The 21,746-nt window shown below is 49.7% G+C and overlaps 1 protein-coding gene across 1 annotated transcript in view; it reads left to right on the top strand.

Moving 5' to 3' along the window:
* Positions 1 to 10,097, top strand: part of LOC307085283 (uncharacterized protein) — a 12,882-nt gene extending 2,785 nt beyond the window's left edge. Inside the window, exons 4-9 of the mRNA XM_079750005.1 lie at positions 4,819 to 4,869; positions 5,097 to 5,239; positions 5,432 to 5,532; positions 5,617 to 5,774; positions 6,927 to 7,232; positions 8,564 to 10,097. Coding sequence (XP_079606131.1) covers positions 4,819 to 4,869; positions 5,097 to 5,239; positions 5,432 to 5,532; positions 5,617 to 5,774; positions 6,927 to 7,232; positions 8,564 to 9,141 — 1,337 coding nt within the window. The 3' untranslated portion in view covers positions 9,142 to 10,097. The remainder of the gene's footprint in view (positions 1 to 4,818; positions 4,870 to 5,096; positions 5,240 to 5,431; positions 5,533 to 5,616; positions 5,775 to 6,926; positions 7,233 to 8,563) is intronic.
* The last annotated feature ends 11,649 nt before the right edge of the window (positions 10,098 to 21,746 follow it).

Raw genomic sequence — 21,746 nt, 5'->3', positions numbered from 1 at the left:
GGGTGGGGGTGTGGCCCTGAGCAGCTTGCGGCCACAGTACCATGTGCTCTGTTTACAATGGATGTATCGCAATGGCGAGGCGCACACAGCCTTTGGCCGTGTTCTGTAAATATTCTAGAACACTCCGGGTGCTCCGGCGGGAGTCTTGGAGCTCTATATCTAAATAATATCACATTATACGTAGATATCTAAATCATATAATATATATTATCAGGGCCAAAAGCTGTGTGAGCCTCCAAACGATATTATGAATCTCAAACGACCGCGTTGGGTTCTCCGACGTCTCTGGTTCTTCCACGTCCACATCAATCTGAAGTAGACTGAACCACGACATGGAGGAGAAAGAGAATGTTGACCGCGGTGGTCTCGCTGCCTCGGCAGCGGTCAGTGCTTAGGCACCACCGCCTCCTGCAGCAACGAGGTGGTGGTCCCTTGGCAGCGGGAAGCGGGGCTCAAGCGGGAGACATTCACGGGCAACAATCCCTTTCTCCTCCATGTCGTGGTTCATGTACTTCAGGGGGAAAAGCCAAAGTTCCTTTCCCCCAATTTCTCTCAACCATGGCTGAGATAACCCCCACTACGAGTCTCGTTGTGAAATACCAGAGACGAGAGTCCGACGTGTTATGCTCCATAACACCAACAGCAGAAGGGTTTTCCAAATAACAAGGAAGTGTACAGCACTTGCGTTACAGTCCTGGAGCTCTACATCTAAATAATATCATATAATACATAGAAATCTATATCATATAATACATATTATCATGGCCAAAAGCTGTGTGCGCCTCCAGACGATATTATGAATCACAAACGACTGCGTCGGGTTCTCCAATCTCTGGTTCTTCCACTTCCACGTCAATTTTAAGTAGACTGAACCGTGCGCTGGCGGCTGCCGGCTGCCCGCTGCCGGTTGCCCGCCGCCGGGCGGTCGTGCTTTGTGGCGATGGTGCTTTGTGGCGGTGATGCTATGTGGTGGTGGTTCTATGTGGTGGTGGTGCTATGTGGTGGTGGTGCCTCGCGGCAGCGGGCTGCGGGCAGCGGGGCACCGGTGGGAGACAATCCCTTTCTCCTCCATGTCGTGGTTCATGTACTTCAGGGAGTCAAGCCAAAGTTCCTTTCCCCCAATTCCTTCTCAACTATGGCGGAGATAACCCCCACTACGAGTCTCGTTGTGGAAATACCAGAGATGTCAATGAACCAACGTTTTATGCGCCATAACATCAAAGCAGAACGGTTATAGCAACTACAAAGCGCCACACATGTGACGCTCGCATGGTCATAGCTCATTGTCTGATTGGCAGGTCAAATTCTCTGGGCAGGCAAGGCAGAGAAAGGGGAGGTAACTTGGCCCCTTATGACGACATATGGGGCCACATTCCAAATCAGCACGCCTGAGCTTCCATTTTTTCAAAGGCGAGCAGGGTACCTAGTGCTCGTTTTACACCGAACACAAGTTTTAGCCACTGGGAGACGATAGGCAGGCTAGGGGAACTCATATTAATGTTAGAAAACCTCATAAAGTGAGATTTTCATGCCATGGGACCTTTAAGCAATAAAATACGCTGTCCTTCTCCGGTAACACAGTCGTTCGCGATGCCTTTTTTTTTGCTGTCTGCGGTCAAACCAAAAAAAAATACAGTGTCAGCGGCCGCACTTATCCCGCCTCTTGCGAACTTAGACCGTACGTCATATCCCGCCCCTTGCAAGCCCACCCCCCTTGATTCTACTGATGTCTGAATGACATCGATGTCCGCACATAAAGCATCAAGTGTGAATTACCCTCAGGGTCGAATCTTCTTATATACAAATGTGGCGAACTTAAAATTTTTATGCTTGCTTCATGAAGTAAAGAGAAAATTATTATGCTTGCTTCATTACGTAATAGGTGAACCAATATGTTATTTGTTTTAACATTATAGGAAAAATGTTATTTTATATTGCGCTCAGAAATTTCCACACACCGCACATGCGCACAAACATACACGGAAGCACAGACACACACACGTGCACACTAGAGATGGATTTATTGATTAATTTCCGCGAACCAGTTCGCGTGATTCAGTTCGCCAAGGGAAGTCGTTCGCGAATCGTTCGTTCGTTCAGTCGAGTTTCCGGTAGCGGTGAATCGAATCATACACGGTTCTCTGAGTCAGTCAGACTCAGCCCCTCGTTCGTTAGTTCGTTCGTTCGTTCAGTCAAGTTTCCGGTTCAGTCGAGTTTCCGGTAGAATCATGGAATAAACGGCTCAGACTCAACGCCTCCCTCATTCTCATTCTCATACGTCAACATTACAACTTTAAACAAACGCAGCGGGATGGGGGGTGTAGTTGATTATTGGATGTTTGACATATCAGCAAAATAATAGACTTGATTTAGCAATGATGGTGGGTGTCCCGGGTGTTTTAGGCTCCCATAAACAGAACCCTGTGCAGCCAAAGACTAAATCTAGCTGCCAAAATTAACACTGCCTTCAAAACGAGAGCTGGTTAATTGTGAAAAATGCATTAAACTGTCATCAGACAACGCAGTTATACGCTATTGTAATGACCTCGCCGGTGACAAACCAGGTCACTGAAAACCCGTAACCAACGGCAAAAAGCCACACTAACAACAACCGGTTACCCGGGCAACCCCCCAACCCGGTCCCTTCAACGTGCAAGCCCCCACCCTCCTGTTCTCCCAAGGCCCTCCCCCAGCTGACCTGATGATTCGCCCCCCACACTGATTGACAAGAAGAACATCCAATGCATGCACAGAGAACAACTGGCATAACGGACAACGAAATACAATGCAACACATAACACACAAACTCTTTAAATGTCCCAGGGTCGCTACAGTATAGACTCTAGAGTTTCTGGTATAAAGGCTGGGACGAATTTCAAATGATAAATATGTACACTTTATGTTGAAAGTATACTGTCGCGATTTCCATTGAAACGAATTGCGCGGTGAGTAGTCTTCACAACGAGAGCTGGTAGGTTGTGAAAAATGTGGTATAAAGGCTGGGACGAATTTCGAATTATAAATATGTACAATGCATCCTTTAAATACGTCCATGCAACAGATGGCCAATGTGAATAATAGATAGCTCGCTCACTAAGCCCATTTGTTTTTTCCCCATTAAACCTGTTGATTTCTGTTTCTCATTGACTAAAATTCAACGAGAGCGTCCTAGACTCAGTCCTAGAACAGCATACGATTGGCTGACTCTCGTGAGTCGTGACGTCTCTCTGTCAGTCCCTCCTCAACACTCACACAGTGAGTGAACGAACTGTCAGCGAGTCAGCGACTAGTGGGTCTGGGAGGAGTCGACTCTGAGAACGAACGAGGCGAACGAGACGAACTAAGCGAACGAGAGAGAGGAACCAGTTCAGTTCGTTCGTCTTAACGATTCGTTCATTCGAACTGATCGTTCGCGAACGAGTCAACACTAGTGCACACACCGCACGTCAAGACAAAGGCAGCAACACACTCGCCCAGGTAAGAGGTTATGTCTTTAAACATAACGGCTCCGCCATCGACCCACGCGCAGGTAAGAACACACACGCACGCGAACACACCGCAGCGACACTCGCCCAGGTAAGACGATATGTTTTTAAACATCTCCCTGCTATATAATAGCAGGCCTGTCGCACAAGTGAAGGAGCGTTCACATCCAACGCGAAGGGGCGACACGGTTCCGTACAACGTCAACGGAGAGACGTGAATCGGGCAAATTTTTTGCTACAGAAAACCCGCGACACTTTTGCCCGGCACGTGCGAGCGCGTTTACTGGTTTTGCAGCGCGACACTTTCGCTCGCCAGCAAAGACAGCCAATCAGCATTCAACAGCGTGGCCACTGAGGGACGTAACGTAACAGTCAATCAGCGTTCAACAGCGTGGCCACTGAGGGACGTAAACGTAACAGCCAATCAGCGTTCAACAGCGTGGCCACTGAGGGACGTAACGTAACAGCCAATCAGCGTTCAACCGGCCAACCATTCCCTGCGGTGCAGTCCGGGTTGAACCGCAGCATGGAGGAGAAAGGGATGGTTGCCGTTTGCCCTCCCGGAGCTCTATAATAGTATATAATATTATATAATTTAATATATAATATCAGGGCCAAAAGCTGTGTGAGCTCCGGATGGCCGTAGCGCGTGGGGATTGGGCTTCGAGGGGTTTGTTTACCGCCGTTGCTATGGTTACCGGTCTTGTGTGTTCCAACAGTTTATTGGCGTTGGTATCTCATAAATCTCTGTCTAATCAATACTTCATCCACTGCCTCTTCCGTGGTCATTACAATATAATGAACCGACCGTCGGGTTCTCCACGTCTCTCCCTCTTCCACAACAGGTGGAGACAGCGGTGGTTATCGGCCGTGGGGGACAATGGACAAAGGATGCTCGGTTCATAACTAAAGAGACAATTATTAGGCTTGCTTCTTTACGTAATAGCTGAACCGAAATGTTATACGTTGTAACATTATAGGCAAAATGTTGTTATATTATGCACTCAGAAATGAAATACAATATCGACTGGGGTTTCCACATTATAGCTATGGGTTTAATTACAACTAGAGGTGCACTGCGCGCGCTCATCCTCTAGTTGTAATAGTAGCAATGATAATGATCATTATTGTTTTTGTTAGAATTTGTGCTTCTAAAATGAATAATTGTAACAATAGCAATGATAATGATATTGATGACTGTAGTTATTGCTATTTGAATTAGTATTAATATTATGGACTTTGTGTTTGGTTGGCTGTGGGTCCTGTGATGTTTAGAGACGATGTCGTTCTGTTTTAGAGCTCTTATCTTCTGTATTCCTCTGTCCTGTTCTAGACTCACCGTCACCCTGGAGGGAGGGGAGAGAGCACTTACTGGGTGAACTCGGTGAGGGTTTTATCCAAGTTATTAAATCAATCGTGTCATTAACATTCATTTCAAAAACACCCTCTGCTTTTGTGATTCATATTGTGGTCTACTAAGGTCAGGTTTCTATTGTCGTCTATTAAGGTCATGCTTCTATGTGGTCTGTTAAGGTCAGGTCTCAGGGTTGTGTGAAGACCGTAAGATAAGCAGTTCTCTGTTTGTTCAGGATTTTCTTTTACATTCAACAGATGAATTTACACTTCAGGGCTGGATGTTTCACGACAAGAGTTTCTACCTTATTTCTACTACTAAGAAGGGCTGGAGGGCCAGTAGAGAAGACTGTCTGCAGAGGAAGGCAGACCTGGTGGTCATCAACAGCAGAGAAGAACTGGTGTGTGTGTGTGTGTGTGTGTGTGTGTGTGTGTGTGTGTGTGTGTGTGTGTGTGTGTGTGTGTGTGTTGGAGAGACATATTGTTTGTGTGAGTGAATAAGTAAGAGAGAGAGAGAGATTTTGTGTGTGTGTCTGGTGTGTGTGTGTGTACTTTGTGGTCATGACAACAAATGCTATTACCTTTGGAAACAGGTGTTTGTCAGCAGATTGATGGGTCCTTCCTGGATTGGACTGAGTGATCGAGAGACAGAGGGGACCTTCAAGTGGGTGGATGGTACCCCCATGACCTCAAGGTAAGGCTGAAGACTCTATTCAGCAGCATCTCTTCTCTGAGAGTGACAGAGTGACCTCCTCTGTCTCCTCCTCGTGGTTCTCAGTTGGAGACACGTCAAACCACGCGATGACGGCGGAGCAAGAGACTGTGTCGTGGCAGGGGAGGACGGCTGGTCTGAAGAACCGTGTTACAGACAGCACCACTGGATCTGTGAGAAGAGCGTAGACCTGGATCATCTGGAGGCTGAGCTGAACAAAGAGGGTCCGCAGACTTTGTTTGTGTTCATGAGTGGAGAACGGTTCCTCCTTTCTGTTCTCTGTGCCGTAGATACAGTAAATACACTCTTTAAGAGTTGAAAGGTTGTTGGATGTGTTTAGGTCTACTAAGGTAAGGTTTCTATTGTGGTCTACTGAGGTCAGGTTTCTATTGTGGTCTACTGAGGTCATGTTTCTATTGTGGTCTACTGAGGTCATGTTTCTATTGTGGTCTACTGAGGTCATGTTTCTATTGTGGTCTACTGAGGTCATGTTTCTATTGTGGTCTACCAAGGTCAGGTTTCTATTGTGGTCTACTGAGGCCATGTTTCTATCGTGGTCTATTGAGGCCAGGTTTCTATTGTGGTCTATTGAGGTCAGGTTTCTATTGTGGTCGACTGAGGTCAGGTTTCTATCGTGGTCTATTGAGGTCAGGTTTCTATTGCGGTCTATTGAGGTCAGGTTTCTATCGTGGTCTACTAAGGTCAGGTTTCTATCGTGGTCTACCAAAGTCATGTTTATATTGTTGTCTACTAAGGTCAGGTTTCTATTGTGGTCTACTAAGGTCAGGTTTCTATCGTGGTCTATTTACGTCATGTTTCTATCGTGGTCTATTGAGTTCAGGTTTCTATTGTGGTCTACTGAGGTCATGTTTCTATTGTGGTCTACTAAGGTCTGGTTTCTATCGTGGTCTATTGAGGTCAGGTTACTATTGTGGTCTATTGAGGTCATGTTTCTATTGTGGTCTATTGAGGTCAGGTTTCTATTGTGGTCTACTAAGGTAAGGTTTCTATCGTGGTCTACTAAGGTCATGTTTCTATTGCGGTCTCCTCATGTCAGGTCACAAGGGTCAACCCTTTCTGGGTTCACTTGCACTAGTTTCTCTTTGAGCTGCTTAACGGTTTTGCGTTCTTCTCTGCAAGCTCCGCCCCCGCCTCGTTAATCTCTGCGCTGGAGTGACTTCCCCTCCCTGGGAGATCTTTGTAGACACTGCTGTGATATTCAATCCTGTATGAAGAGGCAGGCGAGAATACTGGGGGTGAATCCCCTGGGTCGCCCTCTAGTGGACAGGTGTTAGGACAGAGTGAAGGGAGTGTCTGACGCTGCATCTCTAGATCCGTGTTGTAAACGTTCACTCCTCTCCTCCTGCTTTCTTCAGGTTCAGTGGTGCCCACGGAGGAGGAGGCCCCCAGCATCACAGAGTTCCACTCCTCTACCCACGTGTTGCCCGTGGGCCAAACGGCCCGCTATACCTGCCACGCCGGCGGCACGCCCGAGCCCACAGTAGAGTGGCTCCACAACGGCAGGCCCCTGGAGAGGGACGGCACAGACGACCAATCAGAGGCCTGGGTGGAGAGGGGCTTCCTCATCGTCAGAGGGGTGGGGTATGGCGTGAACACGGTCTGCTGCATGGCGAGCAACAGCGCTGGCATGGCCAATCACAGCGCTCAACTGCTTGTCTTTGGTAAGTCCTGGATCCAAAGAGAGGTGTTTGTTGATGATGTATTCATAATGTTGTTGATGATGTATTCATAACACTGTTGTTGATATATTCATAACACTGTTGTTGATGTATTCATAACACTGTTGTTGATATATTCATAACACTGTTGTTGATATATTCATAACACTGTTGTTGATATATTCATAACACTGTTGTTGATGTATTCATAACGTTGTTGTTGATGTATTCATAACACTGTTGTTGATGTATTCATAACACTGTTGTTGATGTATTCATAACACTGTTGTTGATGTATTCATAACACTGTTGTTGATTTATTCATAACACTGTTGTTGATGTATTCATAACACTGTTGTTGATGTATTCATAACACTGTTGTTGATGTATTCATAGCACGCACCCACGCACGCACGCACCCACACACGCACGGACGCACGCATGCACACACACACACACACAGACACACACACACAAACACACACATATACACACAGTCAGACAAACACAAACACACACACACACACAGATACAAACTATACTGTATATATATAGTGTGTATTTATACTATGTGTACTTATGCACACATGAATAAATACATGCCTGATGTATGAAGCAGTTCTATGGTTCATCAGTCCATCTCCAGCCTGTCTGTGTGTGTATGATGATATAGATATGAATCCTAGCCAAGTGCCCCCAGTGATGTGTATATGTATGTGTAGGTGAGCAGGTGTATGTCTGAGTAGATGTCTATAATAAATGAACCAGTTCTATGGTTCATCAGTCCATCTCCAGCCTGTATGTGAGCTCAGCTCCTTCAGTCTGTTCTTTACACAGGTGTCCCTTTGAAGGTTGAGGGCCATGTATGTGTATTGGGAAATCCAAAAGTGGAATATCTTGGAAGATGTTACAAATATTGTTTAGATATTTCATGGGTGTAATCAACTCATCATACTGAACATTTTGATGTATGATATGTTAATGTGAAGTAAATACTGAGGGAGTAAATGCACTTTATACATTTGTCCTCGTTTCAATGTTTTGATTGGGACAGCCACTCACACACACATGGGATTTCCAATCAACTTTAACTTTAATTATCTTAAACATAATGTGTCCTATTGCTTAGAAAATATACAGCACATGATTCCAATATAGTACCTATCATATATTTTTTTTGTCTTTCTATGTTAATGTTTGAAGAAGAGAGAGCGATCACAAAAAGAGTCTGAAAGAGAATAAAAAGAAGAAGAGCGCAGGAGAACAGTACTAGTGATGATGATGATGAGGATGAAGAACGGTTCAGCAGCTCATCATGTCTGGTTCTCCCTCAGATGCCTGTGAACTCACCCTGGACCCCAACACGGCCCACAGACTCCTCTCTCTGTCTGAGGACAACAGGAAGGTGACGTGGGTTGGAGAGGACCAGTCGTATCCGGATCACCCAGAGAGATTTGACTCCTGGGACCAGGTGTTGGGTAGAGAGGCTCTGACTGGCCGCTGTTACTGGGAGGTAGAGTGGGAAGGAGGTGTTGTTATAGGAGTGACATACAGAGGAATCACAAGGAGAGGAGGGGGTGATGACAGCGGGCTTGGACTGAACAACAAGTCCTGGGGTCTTTATTGTTCTGATGATCGTTACTCTGCCTGGTACAACCGTAGAGGAACAGCCCTCCCTCTCCCCCCCGCTGGCTCCACCAGAGTAGGAGTGTATCTGGACCGGCCTGCTGGCTCTCTGTCCTTCTACAGAGTGTCCCCAGGTGGAGGAGGGTCCTCAGACACACTGACACACCTCCACACCTTCTGGTCCTCCTTCACCCAGGAGGACCTCCTCCCTGGGGTCGGGGTATGGCAGAGGGGGACCCCAGAGGAAGAGGAGAGGGGGAGCTCAGCGACTCTGTGTCGGTTGTAGAAAAAAAAAAAGCGGGCGCGGGGGAGGAGGACCGTCGGCTGCAGTGCTGCAACACACACACACACACAACACACACACACACACACACACACACACACACACACACACACACACTGAGAGGACTGATGACTCAGTGTCTCTGTGGCAGTTATAGTCTCTCTCTCCCTCTCTCTCTCTCTATTTTTTTCTCTCTCTATCTATTTTTCTTTCCCTCTCTCTCCCTCTCTCTCTCTCTCTCTCCCTCTCTCTCTCCCTCTCTCTCTTTTTCTTTCTCTCTCTCTCTCTCTCTCCCTCCCTCTCTCTCTCTTTCTTTCCCTCTCTCTCTCTCTCTCTCTCTGTCTCTCTCTCTCTCTCTCCCTCTCTCCCTCTCTTTTTCTTTCCCTCTCTCTCCCTCTCTCTCTCTTTTTCTTTCCCCCTCTCTCTCTCTCTCTCTCTCTCTCTTTTTCTTTCCCTCTCTCTCCCTCTTCTAGACAGTATAGTATGATAAACCATGAAAAGACTTTTAAGATCTCCCATAGTTAGAGAAGCACATTTATTATTTGAAATGTATATAAAATACCTATTGATGGTAAATGTTTGTATATTTTCAGACGTCACCAGTTTTGGTCTTAAGGGCTCTGATATCATTTTTGTTATAACCCTGATTAACAACCTGATTTAAAGCAGATTTTATATTTTATTAATAATAACCAAGAGGTCTATGGGATAATGTTGCATGTTGTAAATTACTTTAAACTGAATCTTGATTTTTTGTGTTCTGATGTGAACCAAGCGTCCGCAGAACATGCTCAGTTATTAAAGATATGTGCACACCTGTTGATGATTTGTAAAGTCTGCTGCTTCTATTGTTTTAGTCCTCCTGTTTATTGTGTACAAGTAAAGGGACTATTTTTCTGTTGTATTTGTTAATGAAGCATAATTGCAATAAACAACTTGGTGGATCCAACTGAATGTTCTCCTGTGTTCAGCCGATGATTTCTTGTTTTTTTAGTGAATAATGCTTCAATAAGTGCCTTAAGAAAAATAATATATAAATTATGGCTGTCAAATTAACGCGTTAATTCCGATTAATTAATCACAGAAAATGACGCGTTAAAAAAAATTAACGCAGATTAATCGCACTTCTATAGTGCCCTTTGACCCGGTGCGTCATATGGGTTGAAACAAAATGGAGGCAGACGAGAAAACGCTGCTCGGCCCCGTGCACGGAAAGTTAAAGTTTAAACTCCCAGACGGAACTGTCGATAGGAACACCGTTATCTGCAATCTCTGTAGTAAGGAATTTTCCTATCACCGGAGTTCTTCAACCCTTAAATATCACCTCAACGCAAAACGTTTGGTAGCAAGCTGGCAGGTACGAGCTGCCACCGCCCCTGAAGCTGGCGCTAGCAGCCAGCCTCGTCAAGCCACACTCGACTGAGATGCATTGAATCCTGAGTGAGACGGAAATGTTATTCATTTGATCTTAACATGCACCGTATGTTAATGAAAGACACTCATCTGCCGTAATTTACTTGAATTAAATTATTTTTGAAATACCGTCTCGGAAAAATGTAAGTATGAGATTAATTTAGATTAATGAATCACAGAGCCTGTAATTAATTAGATTATGTTTTTTAATCGCTTGACAGACCTAATATTAATCAGAAATTATAAATAAAACCACAAATGTTTTTCCTCCCTGGGCTTTGGTTGGGGGGGTTCTCAGTGTCTCTGTCGGTTGTGGAAAGAAACCAAAGACAGCTGGACGGACACTCTGTCTCTCTTTCTCTCCCCGTCTCCCTCTCCCCCCCGTCTCCCTCCCCCCCGTCTCCCTCCCCCCCGTCTCCCTCTCCCCCCGTCTCCCTCTCCCCCCCCGTCTCCCTCTCCCCCCCGTCTCCCTCCCCCCCGTCTCCCTCCCCCCCGTCTCCCTCTCCCCCCCGTCTCCCTCTCCCTCTCCCCCCCGTCTCCCTCTCCCTCTCCCCCCGTCTCCCTCTCCCTCTCCCCCCCGTCTCCCTCTCCCCCTGTCTCCCTCTCCCCCCCGTCTCCCTCTCCCCCCCTCTCCCTCTCCCCCCCTCTCCCTCTCCCCCCGTCTCCCTCCCCCCGTCTCCCTCTCCCCCCCGTCTCCCTCTCCCCCCCTCTCCCTCTCCCCCGTCTCCGTCTCCCTCCCCCCCGTCTCCCTCTGCCCCCCGTCTCCCTCTCCCCCCTGTCTCCCTCTCCCCCCCGTCTCCCTCCCCCCCGTCTCCCTCTCCCCCCCCGTCTCCCTCTCCCCCCTGTCTCCCTCTCCCCCCCGTCTCCCTCTCCCCCCCGTCTCCCTCCCCCCCCGTCTCCCTCTCCCCCCCGTCTCCCTCTCCCTCTCCCTGTCTCCCTCACCCCCCGTCTCCCTCTCCCCCACGTCTCCCTCTCCCCCCCCGTCTCCCTCTCCCCCCGTCTCCCTCCCCCCCATCTCCCTCTCCCCCCCCCGTCTCCCTCTCCCCCCCCCGTCTCCCTCTCCCCCCCCGTCTCCCTCTCCCCCCCGTCTCCCTCTCCCCCCCTGTCTCCCTCCCGCCCCGTCTCTCTCTCCCCCCCGTCTCCCCCCCCCGTCTCCCTCAATCTGTCAATCTGGAGCTTCACTAATCGACCTATTGATCCTACACTAACAACACAAGCTTGGCTATAATGTGTGATTCAAACACATTGAAATTGTGTGTATAAACTTTTCGGATGCACATTTAACAGGCTTCACTGAATCTTCTCTTCACTTTATCCAAGACTTCATGTTTTATCTGACGCCACCACTGGAAGTCTGTCTTAGAGGGCTTGGAAGGTCAGGAAAAACAAAGGAAAAGTCACTAATCACTCATCACCTTTTCAGGGGAGTTCCAATGTACCAGAGCGATGCTGTTTAGGGGTTTTAACTGAAGCTTGTAGATGAAAACGTCCTGAAACTAAAGGCGTTGGGTATGTTTGGTGTAATGAGCTCACAGGAGTCCCAGCGTTCTTCTCTCAGCGCTTTATTAAAACATTCCTGGACACGACGCTCGGTGATCATGAGTGATGTGATGATGAGAGTTGATCAGGAGCCCGTCCTCTGGCCGGGTCACATGGGGCTCCAGGGGGGAGGTCAGAGGTCAGAGCCCGTCCTCTGGCCGGGTCACATGGGGCTCCAGGTGGGAGGTCAGAGGTCAGGGCCCGTCCTCTGGCCGGGTCACATGGGGCTCCAGGGGGGAGGTCAGAGGTCAGAGCCCGTCCTCTGGCCGGGTCACATGGGGCTCCAGGGGGGAGGTCAGAGGTCAGAGCCCGTCCTCTGGCCGGGTCACATGGGGCTCCAGGTGGGAGGTCAGAGGTCAGAGCCCGTCCTCTGGCCGGGTCACATGGGGCTCCAGGTGGGAGGTCAGAGGTCAGAGCCCGTCCTCTGGCCGGGTCACTTGGGGCTCCAGGTCGGAGGTCAGATGTCAGAGCCCGTCCTCTGGCCGGGTCACTTGGGGCTCCAGGTCGGAGGTCAGATGTCAGAGCCCGTCCTCTGGCCGGGTCACATGGGGCTCCAGGTCGGAGGTCAGAGGTCAGAGCCCGTCCTCTGGCCGGGTCACATGGGGCTCCAGGGGGGAGGTCAGAGGTCAGAGCCCGTCCTCTGGCCGGGTCACATGGGGCTCCAGGTGGGAGGTCAGAGGTCAGAGCCCGTCCTCTGGCCGGGTCACATGGGGCTCCAGGTGGGAGGTCAGAGGTCAGAGCCCGTCCTCTGGCCGGGTCACTTGGGGCTCCAGGTCGGAGGTCAGATGTCAGAGCCCGTCCTCTGGCCGGGTCACATGGGGCTCCAGGTCGGAGGTCAGAGGTCAGAGCCCGTCCTCTGGCCGGGTCACATGGGGCTCTAGGTCGGAGGTCAGAGGTCAGAGCCCGTCCTCTGGCCGGGTCACATGGGGCTCCAGGTGGGAGGTCAGAGGTCAGAGCCCGTCCTCTGGCCGGGTCAAATGGGGCTCCAGGTGGGAGGTCAGAGGTCAGGGCCCGTCCTCTGGCCTGGTCACATGGGGCTCCAGGTGAGAGGTCAGGGCCCGTCCTCTGGCCGGGTCACATGGGGCTACAGGTGGGAGGTCAGAGGTCAGGGCTGTCCTCTGGCCGGGTCACATGGGGCTCCAGGGGGGAGGTCAGAGGTCAGAGCCCGTCCTCTGGCCGGGTCACATTGGGCTCCAGGTGGGAGGTCAGAGGTCAGAGCCCGTCCTCTGGCCGGGTCACATGGGGCTCCAGGTGGGAGGTCAGAGGTCAGAGCCCGTCCTCTGGCCGGGTCACATGGGGCTCTAGGTGGGAGGTCAGAGGTCAGAACATGTCCTTCCTGTATCTGTGGATCAGCTCTGAGACGTCCTCCTTATACACCTTCACCCAGCCGTCCGCCTTCATGTGGTACAGTACACACACACACACACACACACACACACACACACACACACACACATACACACACACACACGCACAGACACACACACAAATACACACACACGGGCGGGATCTGAAGACCGCACAAACATGCATATAAATAAAAAAAAAAATATATATATATATATTTATATACACATATATAAACATATGTGTAGAGAGAGAGACACACACAAACACATTTATCCACGCATACAGACTCATCCATACACATTCTCTCATAAATAGTAAATCTTGCACATGAATACAAAATATAGGAATAAAAAGGAGCACACTGTCATGATCCGCCCCTGGTTTTCCCATTCACCTGCCTGCCACCCTGATCACTCCCAATTAACCCAACCACCTTCACCTGTGTTTCCCCTATATCAGTCCCTTCCTCCCAAACATTCCCTGCCAGATTGTCTCTTGTGTTTCACAGTGCTTTCCCGCGATTCGAATCCTGACCTACCACCTATCCTGCCTGCTCTCTGATCCTCGCCTGTCTGACTATCCTGCCTGCTCTCTGATCCTCCCCTGTCTGACTATCCTGCCTGTTCCTGATCCTCGCCTGTCTGACTATCCAGCCTGCTCCGGATCCCCGCCTGTCTGACTATTCTGCCGGTTCCTGATCCCCACCTGTCCGACTACCCTGCCTGCTCCTGATCCCCGACTGTCTGACTATCCTGCCTGCCGATCCTGAATCTGAATAAACGATTGACACTGTTCCACGCTCTTCGCCCGTCTGTGCACTTGGGTTCAGCCAAACGCTCACGTTACACACACTGCAATCTGAGGAATTCATGGGTGAAAAATACAGGAACCCCTTTAATGTAACAATTTACAAATATACATATCTATAAAAACATGGTAAAAGCATGCAAGAAGTATTAAAAACACACAGGGAAAAATAAGTGCTCATTCACACATTCAAAAACCATTCACACATTCATACCATCCTTTCACATAAAAGAAGCCTCCATTGTAATAAATGGGGGAGTGAAAGAGGTGGAAGGCCTCAGTTAAATAATGATGCACAGGAAGCACACAGTAAAGATAAAAACATGCAACATATTAAAACACACAGTGGACCCGACGCCATGCAGGGAACCCCCAAGGAGGAGTCCCAGGACCCCCCAGCGCCCCCAGCAGCGTCCCAGCGCGGCCCCTACTCCCTGATGTTCAGGCCCAAGGGGGGAAGGGTCCTAAGCTTGGCTATCCACCTATGCTCCGCCGCCTTCCTCTGTCTGTCCCACCAGCACGCCTTCATCTCCAGCCCGGTGATGAATAGTGAGGTGATGGGGTGTGTTTGGAAGTGTTGGACCGTTTGAGTGTTGAGTGTGCCTATGTGTATAGTATATAAGTGCTGTTTAAGTCTGATGAGTATCCTGGGCTTTGTTTCGCCGACATATGTGATGTGGCATTCGGAGCATGTGATGGCGTAGATGATGTTTTTGTCCAGCATGGTGAGTTTTTGCGGAACAGGGCTGGAGGTGGAGGCGTGCTGGTTCCTGAAGACCGCCAGCTGCTGAAAGTGGCCTCGGTGTTGACAGGGGGGGCTTCTAATATCTGTGGAGAAGCGGCCCGCACCAGGACATCCTGGAGGTCCCGGGACTTTCCTGTAAGCTGATATTATTTTATGATTCTAGAGTGTGGGATTGTTGTGTTGTGTGCGTGTGGATGCGTGTTTCAGTGTGGAGTGTGTGTAATGTTTGGTGTCAATGTGCTGATGAGGGGTATGATGTGTGTGTGTGGCTGCCCCCCCCCCGATCGTCTCCGCTCCTGATGTCAGGGGTCCCCTCAGGGAACCTGTTGGGGAAGACCACCTGACTCAGGGATCCAGGCCCTCCTAGTGGGGGCCCCCCTCAGCAGGCCTGTGGACGGGGGCGGACCCTAAGTCGGCCCCTCCAGTGTGGGAGGGGAGCCGGTTAAGGTGAGGCGTAGAGGAGGGAAGCTGGTTAGGGTTAGGGAGGTGGTGGGGGTCCGCAGTGGAGGCCACAGGCGGGTTAAGGTGAGACGGAGTGGGTGACGAGGGGTTAAGGTGAGACGGAGTGGGTGACGAGGGGTTAAGGTGAGACGGAGAGGGTGACCAGGGGTTAAGGTGAGACGGAGTGGGTGACGAGGGGTTAAGGTGAGACGGAGTGGGTGACGAGGGGTTAAGGTGAGACGGAGTTGGTGACGAGGGGTTAAGGTGAGACGGAGTGGGTGACGAGGGGTTAAGGTGAGACGGAGTGGGTGACCAGGGGTTAAGGTTAGGGCAGGGGGAGGCAGGGTTAAGGTTAGGGCAGAGGGAGGCGGGGTTAAGGTTAGGGCAGGGGGAGGCGGGGTTAAGGTTAGGGCAGGGGGAGGAGGGGTTAAGGTTAGGGCAGGGGGAGGAGGGGTTAAGGTTAGGGCAGAGGGAGGAGGGGTTAAGGTTAGGGCAGGGGGAGGGGGGGGACGAAGACCCAGACGGCGGGGGTCCCCCGAGGAGGCCCCCGGCCCGAGCTCCGCCATTGGCCGGCCAAGATGGAGCGCAGGAACCCCTGGTGTGTGTGGTGCGTTTGTGTCTGGGAAAAAAAACAGTTGTGATTACAAATCGATGTTTACATTGACATTTACATTTAGGGCATTTAGCAGACGCTTTTATCCAAAGCGACTTACAATAAGTGCATTACAATAAGTGTTGATGTGTTGCGCATGTTGTGTATATTTAACCTTAATAGTAGCGTGATGTGTATTGAATATGTGTATGAATTGCAGAAAGTGATCTAAGCTATGTGGCCAGAGCCCGAAGATGTCGTCCAGGAACCGACAGTATGAACCCAGCCATGTAGATGTTCTCATAGCTGGGGGGGAACCTCTTGCCCACCGCCGTCCCGTGTGTCTGGAGGTAATGCTTGTTGTTATAAACGAAGTCCTTCCTGCAGGTTGATGGTCAGTGACTCCAACAGGTGACTGGGGGGGCTGTCGGGGGTCTGGGTACCGGAGGAGTGCAGAGCGGACAGCCCGCAGGCCAGGATCCATGTCCATGTTGGTGTAGAATGAATCTAGATCAACTGTAAATAAAAAGGCTTGTGTGTAAAGCGGTGTGTTATTCAGTGTTTGGATGAGGTGGTAGGTTTCTTTGATAGCTGGGGTGTTTCCGGGAGATGGGCTTGAGGTGGTACTCTATAAACTCAGCTGCTGCAGAGGACTCGCTCCCACAGTGGGAGATGATTGGTCGCCCCGGCGGCACTAAGAAAGGGACCGTCCAGGACCCGGGCGCCTTGTGGGTCTTTGGCAGAAGATAAAACAGGCGTTTGAGTGTCTGGACCGTCTAAGTATATTTTCTGTCTTTGTGTGATGTATTTACATTTATGGAGGTCAGCAAATATATTGTGAATTTGATGTTGTGTGGCCAATTGGAGTGAATCCTGTATGGGTCTGTAATGTAATGGATTCCCTAACTGTGTGTGTGCTTCTAAGAGGTATTGTTGTGTATCTAAGATATCTATTTTGGACCCTTTGTCTGCAGGTTTAATGACTATGTGTTTGTAATTAGGCATGTGTCCAGTGCCGTATGTTCTTGTTCAGTAGTGTTGGGTGTTTCTAAAGTGTTGATTAGTGGTTATGTATGGCTGTGTGTTTATTGGTACGGAGGAGTGTGGAGAGGTTCTCCGACAAGACGCCCGGCGGTGGATCCCAGCTGGGCGGCCCCTGAAACGGTGGAATGGGCCCACCGGGACGGCCATGGAAGGGTTCTATTCATTTAAGTGACCGGTTGTAATGGTGGACGGGGGGTGGGGATGAAACTAAGGCCCCTCTGAAGCAGCTGAGTCTCCGTTCCTGACAGATGGAACACGGTGGATAGGTTTAGAATATAAGATTCCTGGGGACGGGGTGGTCCCTGTTGGGACGTAGCCCCCGCCCGAAGTTTAACTGAGCCAGCCGATGTTGTGGTATGTGTGATGCAGTGTCCGCTGTCCAATGTATGTGGTCGTGAGTTGTGTGGAATTCAGAGTGGTGTATTTCAAAAGGTGAGTTATATTATGTAGTGATGAATGCATTAAGTCGTGTTAATAGGGTCTGATGTGGTGCAGCTAAATGATGTGAGAAATGAATGATGGGGACATAGATGGTGGCCTGCGGGTTTGTCCGTCGTCGACTCCAACAGGTTGTCCCTATGGTTGATGCCCAGAGCGACCACCACAATCTTGGTGTGTGAATCGGGAGGATTTTCATCTAAGATCTGTGTGATGTGTTGGTATTTGGCACCGGGATAACTGTCAATGTGGACGTCTGTGTGTGTGTGGGGAGGCATCCGACTCAAATTTGAGTCACTGATGATCACTATGGGATTGATGGATCAAATAGTCCAATCACTAACTTTATGCCCCGTAGGATCGTGTCTGGTCATTTTGAATACCGTCTTGTTCGGTCGAGGCTTCGGGTCGGTGGTTACACTCGGCCGTCGGCGCTCGGGAGTGATGGTGAGGGGACTTAACGTGGCTGAATTAAGGGCGTGGTGGAGTCTAAGCTGCACAGTGCGCTGTGAGGGTGTGCTCGTGGACTGGACGGACAGCGGAGGAGACTTGGTGTTGTTAGAGGTGGCTTCAGATTGGGATTGCTTTGTGGGACATTTCCCTTTGCTTTGACCCATCATCATGGTGTTCTGTTCAGCCACCTCATTGAGTCTCTCCGCTGTACCTGTACCAGTCCGGGTCTGTGGTGGGGGCCGCTGCTTGGTGGAATCTACAGGAGGGGGAGGAACAGAGTGAGTGGGGGGTGGACTGAGATCTAATTCTATTGAGGGGGAGACCAGGGTAACTATGTGGCTGAGCCGATGTGTGTTAATGTGTGTGTGTGGAGGCGTATATATTAATTAATATATTGCGGCTGAGCCGATGTGTGTTAATGTGTGTGTGGAGGCGTATATATGCATTAATATATTGCGGCTGAGCCAATGTGTGTTAATGTGTGTGTGTGGAGGTGTATGTATTAATTAATATATTGCGGCTGAGCCAATGTATGTTAATGTGTGTGTGTGGAGGTGTATGTATTAATTAATATATTGCGGCTGAGCCGATGTGTGTTAATGTGTGTGTGGAGGTGTATATCTTAATTAATATATTGTGGCTGAGCCGATGTGTGTTAATGTGTGTGTGGAGGTGTATATATTAATTAATATATTGTGGCTGAGCCGATGTGTGTTAATGTGTGTGTGGAGGTGTATATATTAATTAATATATTGTGGCTGAGCCGATGTGTGTTAATGTGTGTGTGGAGGTGTATATATTAATTAATATATTGTGGCTGAGCCGATGTGTGTTAATGTGTGTGTGTGGAGGTGTATGTATTAATTAATATATTGTGGCTGAGCCGGTGTGTGTTAATGTGTGTGTGGAGGTGTATATATTAATTAATATATTGCGGCTGAGCCGATGTGTGTTAATGTGTGTGTGGAGGTGTATATATTAATTAATATATTGCGGCTGAGCCGATGTGTGTTAATGTGTGTGGAGGTGTATATATTAATTAATATATTGCGGCTGAGCCGGTGTGTGTTAGTGTGTGTGTGGAGGTGTATATATTAGTTAATATATTGTGTCTGAGCCGGTGTGTGTTAATGTGTGTGTGTGGAGGTGTATATATTAATTAATATATTGTGGCTGAGCCGATGTGTGTTAATGTGTGTGTGGAGGTGTATATATTAGTTAATATATTGTGGCTGAGCCGGTGTGTGTTAGTGTGTGTGTGGAGGTGTATATATTAGTTAATATATTGTGGCTGAGCCGGTGTGTGTTAGTGTGTGTGTGGAGGTGTATATATTAGTTAATATATTGTGGCTGAGCCGGTGTGTGTTAATGTGTGTGTGGAGGTGTATGTATTAATTAATATATTGTGGCTGAGCCGGTGTGTGTTAGTGTGTGTGTGGAGGTGTATATATTAGTTAATATATTGTGGCTGAGCCGGTGTGTGTTAGTGTGTGTGTGTGGAGGTGTATATATTAGTTAATATATTGTGGCTGAGCCGGTGTGTGTTAGTGTGTGTGTGGAGCTGTGGGGGGCTGTCTCTGGGTGGCGGTGGGTGAACGCTGTGAGGTCAACGGGCCCCTCAGTGAGTGGGGGGCCGTGTTGAGGACCTGGGCCCCCGAGGGGACCGTTCTGCCGGCCGGGAGGTCTAAGGTGGGGGCTAAGGGAAGTACCGGGCGGGGGGGGGCGTTATTAGAAGGAGGGGGTTAAAGTGAGGTGGAGGGCTGTTGTAGAATAAGCAGGTTCTGCTTCAGCCAGTCGTCCGTGTTCTGCTCCACCCTGTGGAAGGTATGGGGGGGGAGCAGGTTTAATGGACTCTGCTCATGTGTTCCCCTGTCTAACCCTCTGATGGGGGGGTGCCGGTTGTATGTCTTGGTGATGTGGGTGAGTGGAGGTAGGGGGTGTGTGTTGGGGGCTGGTTGTCTGTGTGTGTGTGTGTGTGTGTGTGTGTGTATGTGTTTGTGTCCGTGTGTGTGTGTGTCCGTGTGTGTCCGTGTGTGTGTGTGTGTGTGTGTCTGTGTGTGTGTGTGTGTGTGTCCGTGTCTCCACTAGAGTGGGAACGGGGCTCAGGATCAGGTGAGGGTCAGGGTCAGGGTGAGGGTCAGGGTCAGGGTGAGGGTCAGGGTCAGGGTGAGGGTGAGGGTTAGGCTCAGGGTCAGGGTGAGGGTCAGGGTCAGGGTCAGGGTGAGGGTTAGGGTCAGGGTCAGGGTGAGGGTCAGGGTCAGGGTGAGGGTCAGGGTCAGGGTGAGGGTCAGGGTGAGGGTTAGGGTTAGGGTGAGGGTGAGGGTTAGGGTCAGGGTCAGGGTGAGGGTCAGGGTCAGGGTTAGGGTGAGGGTCAGGGTGAGGGTTAGGGTCAGGGTCAGGGTCAGGGTGAGGGTTAGGGTCAGGGTCATGGTGAGGGTGAGGGTTAGGGTCAGGGACAGGGTGAGGGTGAGGGTTAGGGTCAGGGTCAGGGTCAGGGTCAGGGTGAGGGTTAGGGTCAGGGTCAGGGTGAGGGTCAGGGTCAGGGTGAGGGTCAGGGTCAGGGTGAGGGTCAGGGTGAGGGTCAGGGTCAGGGTTAGGGTGAGGGTCAGGGTGAGGGTGAGGGTTAGGGTCAGGGTCAGGGTGAGGGTTAGGGATAGAGGATCAGTCCCTTCACCCCATCTGGTGGTGCAAGGGAAGATATGCACGGGCAAATGCAACTAATGATGGACCTGTAGCTTTTGCAACCTTAAAACAAAAAAGCTATAATCAAAAGAAATAGATGTGATATTTTATGCAAATGTGAATAAAATAAAGACGATAAGGGGAGACTTTTTTTGCATTTAAAACAGTGATTGGAGGGGATGAGTGAGGATGAGTTTGAATTTGGGCAGTAAAGGTGAACAGTTTTGGTTGTTCATTATTTAAATCAGTGCTGATATCACTCTGCTTGTTGTTTTCAGGAGCAGGTTCTGCTAGTCGGGAGAGTGGTGGAGAAACCAAAGGTACAGGCGCCCTCTGGTGGACGGCGGGGTGCTGGTGCTGTCCCAGTGAGAGGCCATTAGGCCCAGCGACCAAAGGGGGGGGGGTCGAGGGCGGACATCCTGATATGGGTGAGTTAATAGTAATTGCTGTTGTATAAATGGGTTGGTGAGGACTGAGGTCTGCTATGGTGGTTGGTGTTGGTGGAGGACCAGCAGTGGGTGTAATCTAGTGGATCTCTAGCGGTCTAGTGGACACTCTTAACACATTCATCAACTCGCGTGCGACACGTTCCCTACTGATTCTAAACTGCAGTTGGGAGAAAGTGAAAGAAAAGTCTGAATGGAGCTAGATGACGTAAGGGCACGGACCCGTGAAAACAAGGTGTGTAAAACGCCTCAAAACGCACCTGGGCCGACGGACGCGTTCCGCATGCAACACATGACGGGATGAAGCAGACTCGGAGAACGCGGTAAAAGCAGCGACCTCATCAGAACAGACTCACGTCCAGGCCCAGCGGGAGGGCCAGCTCCGGAGTCCTGGTCCCCAAGGTGTAGTGGCTGGGTCGGCGAGGCTCCGGGCCCCCCACCGGGGGTCATGTAAAAGACAGACCATGCCAATGATATCCCTGCATGACAAAACTGAAATGGCAACCCGGAAACATAAGGTAAAGAATTTATTTTTTGTGTTTCCATTTGGCAGGTGTGGCTTGGCTGTGTTGCTATAAAATTGTCGCATGCATATATTGTCATGCATTTTGCAAATTTTGCATATTTTTATCTGAACTGTTTATGGATCCACCTAGAG

The sequence above is a fragment of the Pollachius pollachius genome, assembly GCF_949987615.1.
Source record: "Pollachius pollachius genome assembly, chromosome: 13".
NCBI lineage: Eukaryota > Metazoa > Chordata > Actinopteri > Gadiformes > Gadidae > Pollachius > Pollachius pollachius.
This window is presented reverse-complemented; position numbering and strand designations above follow the sequence as displayed.